The sequence below is a fragment of the Cinclus cinclus genome, chromosome 36 (genome assembly GCF_963662255.1).
Source record: "Cinclus cinclus chromosome 36, bCinCin1.1, whole genome shotgun sequence".
In the NCBI taxonomy this organism is placed as follows: Eukaryota; Metazoa; Chordata; class Aves; order Passeriformes; family Cinclidae; genus Cinclus; species Cinclus cinclus.
In genome coordinates, this window is record NC_085081.1 from 158,122 (window position 1) to 163,735 (window position 5,614).

Sequence of the window (5,614 nt, forward strand, 5' to 3'; positions counted from 1 at the left end):
CTGGGTTTTACTGGGAGTCACTGGGAGGTCACTGACATGCACTGGGATCAAACTGGAAGGCACTGGAATCATACTGGGATGCACTGGGAGGGAATTGGGGTTTTGCCTAGTTGCCCCCAGCCCATCCCAGTTATGCCAGTCTTGCCCAGTTTGATCAATTGAACCCAGTCCTTCCCAGTCCATCCCAGTCCCTTCCCAGTCCCTCCCAGTGCATCCAAATCCCTCTCAGTTCCTCCCCGTCTTCTCCCAATCCGCTCCCAATCCCCTCCCAGTCCATCCCAGTGCACCCCGGTCCCTCCCAGTTCCCAGACTGACCCCAGTCTCCCCCATACTGGTCCCAGTTCGCAGTTCCAGGAGCGCCAGTGGCGCGAGGGGCCCTGGACCAGCTCCGTGCTCAGCGTCACCAACGTCACCGGGGCCCGCGCCCGCCTGCGCCGCCTCTTCCTCCAGTCCCACCAGTCCTCCCAGTCCCACCAGTCCTCCCAGTCCCACCAGTCCCCCCGACCCCGCTACCGCTACCACAACCAGCCCACGGAGCCGCCGGACTGGGAGCACTGGGAGACCCAGAACGGCACCGTCGGCGTTTTCGTCTGCGTGGCCCGGAATGAGCGCGGGAGCGTCCGGAAGAGCATCCGGCTGCGGCTGGCGGGTGGGGCTGGGGGACTGGGAGGGACTGGGAGGGATTGGGAGGGGATCTGGGGTTTCTGTTTTATACTGGGGGGGCGCTGGGAGGAGATTTGGGGTTACTGGGTGTGCTGGTCTGGGGCTGCTGGGAGGGCACTGGGAAAGACTGGGATGATACTGGGAAGCACTGGGAGGGCGCTGGCTCACACTGGGAGGGTTTGGGGGGCTACTGGGATGATAATGGGAGGGTACTGGCAGCACTGGAATCATTTCTCCCCCGCTCAGACCGACCGGATCCTCCCCGGGCCCTGCGGCTCTCGGGGGTCTCAGAGACATCGCTGAGCCTCGCGTGGGATCCCGGCTTCGATGGCGGCCTCCCCCAGCACTTCCTGCTCCGGTAGAGGGTGCTAGTCCTGCTTCGGAGCCACTTCCGGGCCGTATTGCATCACTTCCGCCCTGCCCATATCAACTTCCGGTCCCTTTAAGGGTTCCTTGTATTATTTCCTGTTCTTACACATCAACTTCCGGTTCTTTGAAGGGTTTTTTTTTTGTTTTTTTTTTTTTTTCTTCCCCGGCACTCTCAGGGCCCCTCTTGGCCCCGCCCCTTTCCCCCCTCTCCACGGAGCTTTTCCCGGCCCCTTACTTCTCCCACTTCCGCTCCCGCCCCTCCTCACTTCCTCCTTGTCCCCTCCCCCAGGGCAGAAGGGCCGGACGCCCCTCCCCCACCCGCCGCTCTTATCACTTCCGGTTTCGCCCTCACGCTGGGGGGGCTCCGCCCGGCCACGTCCTATGACGTCATCGTGCGCGCCCGCAACGCCCGTGGAGACAGCGCCCCCGCACGGCTGCGGGCGGTCACTTCCGGTACGGAAATGGGGCCAAAAAAGTGGAAATTGGGGCACGAAGTGGGTGGGACATGGAGGTGACGTCAGAGGTTTGATTGGGAGCAGAATGGCCACCGGAAGTGGTTATGGGTAACTTCCGGTTCTACCCGGAAGTCTCGACTCGCACGGGATGGGATATTTTTGGAACCCGGATGATACCGGAGGCGGAACCGGAAATATAGCGGGAGAAACCGGAAGCAGGGTGGGGAAAGACCGGAAGTTGCTGCGTGACTTGAATATTTAAACCGGATCTGGAAGATAAAACGCTGGGGAAGTGAAAGACCCGGAAAAATGGGAAAGGGTGGGCGTGGCCGGAAATGCAAGGGAGGATGGGATCGAAATACAAAGTAACCGGAAGTGACTGGGAAATAACTGGAAGTGCCCTTTCTCATCTCCCCTCCCCCCAGAGCTGGCCGAGGACCCGCCCCCGGTGTGGGAGGAGCCGCCGGCAGCGCCCCCTGGCGGCCCGGAGGACTCGGCCTCTCCCATCCTGGTGGGGGCGCTGAGCGCTCTGGGGGGGCTCCTCCTACCCGGCCTGGGGGGGGCGCTCTGCTACTTCCGGTGTGGGCGGCAGCGCCCCCTGGCGGCCAGGGAGGGGTCTGAGCAGGTGAGGGGGGGGAGGGGCAGGTTTGTGGGGAGGGGCAGGTTTGAGGTGAAGGGTGGGTGATTTTGGGGGTGGGGGAGGGGCAGTTTAAGGGACGGAGAGGAATTCTGCGGTGGGGGAGGGGCAGATTTGGCGTGGGGGAGGGACACGTCCCGAGGTGGGGGAGGGGCGTTTTCCGGTCTTTGTGCCCACCCCGCCCCTCCCCCACCCCCAGCCGAGCTCCAAAGGCTCCCGGGGCCCCCCCAGCGCCGGCTCCGCCTCCTGGGAGTTCCCCAAAGGTGAGTGGGGGGAGGGGAGGGCTGGGGGAGGGGCTGGTGCCCTTCCCCCACCCCCTCACCTGCCACCCCTCCCCCCTCCAGGGGTGGAGCCTCACCTGTACGAAGAGGTGGAGCCGTGGGGGGGCTACGAGGAGGTGAGGGGGGGTGGGGGAGGGGCCATGGGAGGTGTTCTGGGGATGGGGGAGGGGCACGGAAGAAGATCCTGAGGTGGGGGAGGGGAAGGAGATTTAGAGGGTGGGGGAGGGACCTGAAGTGGGGGAGGGGCAGCAAAGGGAGTCCAGGGTGTGGGGGAGGGGCACGGGTTGGGGGGAGGGGCAGACGGAGAATCTGGGATGTGGGGGAGGGGCCAGAGGAGGTGTTTTGGGGGTGGGGGAGGGGCAAGGGGTGCCAAGGGGTGGGGGGAGGGGCAGGGATGGGGATTTTGGGGGTGGGGGAGGGGCAATGGGACAATCCAGGGGTGGGGGAGGGGCAATGAGGGGCTCTGACCCCTCCCCCCTCCCCTCCCCCACCCCAGGTGCCCCCGGAGCCGCTCGTGACCCCCCAGGGGGAGCTGGTCTGAGGGGGAGGGGCCTCGGGATGGGCCACGCCCACCAATAAACCACACCCCAAACCAGTTCAAACCAGTCCAGCCGCATTCAGTTCCTTCCCAGTCCATCCCAGTTGCTCCCAGCCCCTCCCAGTTCCCTCTTAATCTCCTTCCTGTCCCTGCCCATCCCCTCCCAGTTGACTCCAGTCCCTCCCAGTCCTTCCCAATCTCCTCCCAGTCCCTCCCAATCCCCTCCCTGTCCCTCCCAGTTGCTCCCAGTCCATTCTAGTCTACTCCCAGTCCCTCCCAACCCCCTCCCAGTTCCTCCCAACCCCCTCCCAGTTTACTCCCAGTCACATCCCAACGCTTCCACGCAGCCCTAAATTCACCTTTATTGCCATCCCAGTCCCTCCCAGTTGCTCCCAGTTGCTCCCAGTCCGGGTTATCTCAGCCCCAGTTTCTTCTTCTCGCGCTGTTTGCGCCTCACCACCTCCAGGTTCCGATCCTTCCATTGGCTCTTGCGCAGCTTGATGGGCCGGGAGCCCACGTACTTGCCTGGGGGAACTGGGGTTACTGGGAGCACTGGGAGGGACTGGGAGGGGATTGGGTGGGACTGGGAGGGGATTGGGAGGACCTTGGATGGACTGGGAGGGACTGGGGGGAATTGGGATGGACTGGGAGGGGATTGGGTGGGACTGAGACGGGACTGGGAAAGGATTGGTAGGTACTGGGAGGGGATTTGGGTTACTGGTTTATACTGGTTTGGGGTTACTGGGAGAGACTTGGAAAGACTGGGAAGAGCTGGGAGGGGATGGGGAGTGACTGGGAGGGGATTGGGGTTACTGGTTTATACTGGTTTGGGGTTTCTGGGAGGGACTGGGAGGGGACTGGGATGGACTGGGATATACTGGCAGAAGACTGGAATGGACTGGAATGGACTGGCATATATTGGTTAGTGTTAGGGTTAGGACTGGGATGGACTGGGATATACTGGGAGAGGACTGGGATATACTGGGATATACTGGGAGAGGACTGGGATATACTGGGATATACTGGGAGGTCGGGCGTCCCCAGGGTTCCCAACATGGCCCCGATGTCCCCAAGGCTTCAGTTTTTCCAAAATCCCAAATTCCCCGATGTCCCCAAGATGTCTCCAGGATGTCCCCAATATCTCCAGGATGTCCCCAAGGTGTCCCCAGGATGTCCCCAGGTTGTCCCTGAGGTGTCCCCAATATCCCCAGGATGTCCCCAAGGTGTCCCCAAGATGTCCCCAATGTCCCCAGGATGTCCCCAAGATGTCTCCAGGATGTCCCCAAGATGTCTCCAGGATGTCCCCAATGTCCCCAGGACATCCCCAAGGTGTCCCCAGGTTGTCCCCGAGGTGTCCCCAATGTCCCCAGGATGTCTCCAGGATGTCCCCAATATCCCCAGGATGTCCCCAAGGTATCCCCAAGGTGTCCCCGAGGTGTCCCCAGGATGTCCCCAAATTGTCCCCGAGGTGTCCCCAAAGTCCCCAGGATGTCCCCAAGGTCCCCAAGATGTCTCCAGGATGTCCCCAATGTCCCCAGGACGTCCCCAAGGTGTCCCCAAGGTGTCCCCAAGATGTCCCCAATGTCCCCAGGATGTCCCCAAGGTGTCCCCAAGGTGTCCCCAAGATGTCCCCAAAGTCCCCAGGATGTCCCCAAGGTGTCCCCAAGGTGTCCCCAAGATGTCCCCAAGGTGTCCCCAAGGTCCCCATGATGTCTCCAGGATGTCCCCAGGATGTCCCCAGGATGTCCCCAAGGTCCCCAAGGTGTCCCCAAGGTGTCCCCAAAATGTCCCCAAAGTCCCCAGGATGTCCCCAAGGCGTCCCCAAGGCGTCCCCAAGGTCCCCTCACCGTTCATCTCCCTCATGGCCCTGACGTAGTCGTTGGGGTCCTTGAAGGACACGAAGCCGTAGCCCTTGGTCTTCCCCGAGCGCTTGTCCCGGATCACTTTGGCCTTCAGGAAGGACGGGAAGCGCCCGAAGGCGCGGCCCAGGGTCTCGTCGTTCACCTCGTTCCCCAAATCGCCGCAAAAAATCCGGAAATCGTCTGCGTTTGGGGTGAAAAACGAGGGTTTTGGGTCGTCAACGACGTTTTGGGGTCGTTAAGGAAGTTTTGGGGTCGTTAACGACGTTTTGGGATCGTTAACGATGTTTTGGGGTCATTAATGAAGTTTTGGGGTCGTTAATGAAGTTTTGGGGTCATTAATGAAGTTTTGGGGTCGTTAACGACGTTTTGGGGTCATTAATGAAGTTTTGGGGTCATTAATGAAGTTTTGGGGTCGTTAACGACGTTTTGGGGTCGTTAACAACGTTTTGGGGTCATTAATGAAGTTTTGGGGTCATTAATGAAGTTTTGGGGTCGTTAACGACGTTTTGGGGTCATTAATGAAGTTTTGGGGTCGTTAACGACGTTTTGGGTCGTCAACGACATTTTGGGGTTGTGAACAAAGTTTTGGGGTCATTAACGATGCTTTTGGGTCGTCAACGACATTTTGGGGTTGTGAACAAAGTTTTGGGGTCATTAACGATGCTTTTGGGTCGTCAACGACATTTTGGGGTTGTGAACAAAGTTTTGGGGTCATTAACGATGCTTTGGGGTCGTCAACGACGTTTTGGGGTCGTTAACGAAGTTTTGGGGTCGTTAACGACATTTTGGGACGTTAACGATGTTTTGGG

General features: G+C 60.3%; 1 protein-coding gene across 1 annotated transcript in view; it reads right to left on the minus strand.

Annotated features, from left to right (window-relative positions):
* Positions 1–733: 733 nt before the first annotated feature.
* Positions 734–5,614, minus strand: part of RBM42 (RNA binding motif protein 42) — a 7,899-nt gene continuing 3,018 nt past the window's right edge. Inside the window, 3 exon segments of the mRNA XM_062512331.1 lie at positions 734–1,756; positions 3,303–3,468; positions 4,791–5,034. Coding sequence (XP_062368315.1) covers positions 3,356–3,468; positions 4,791–5,034 — 357 coding nt within the window. The 3' untranslated portion in view covers positions 734–1,756; positions 3,303–3,355.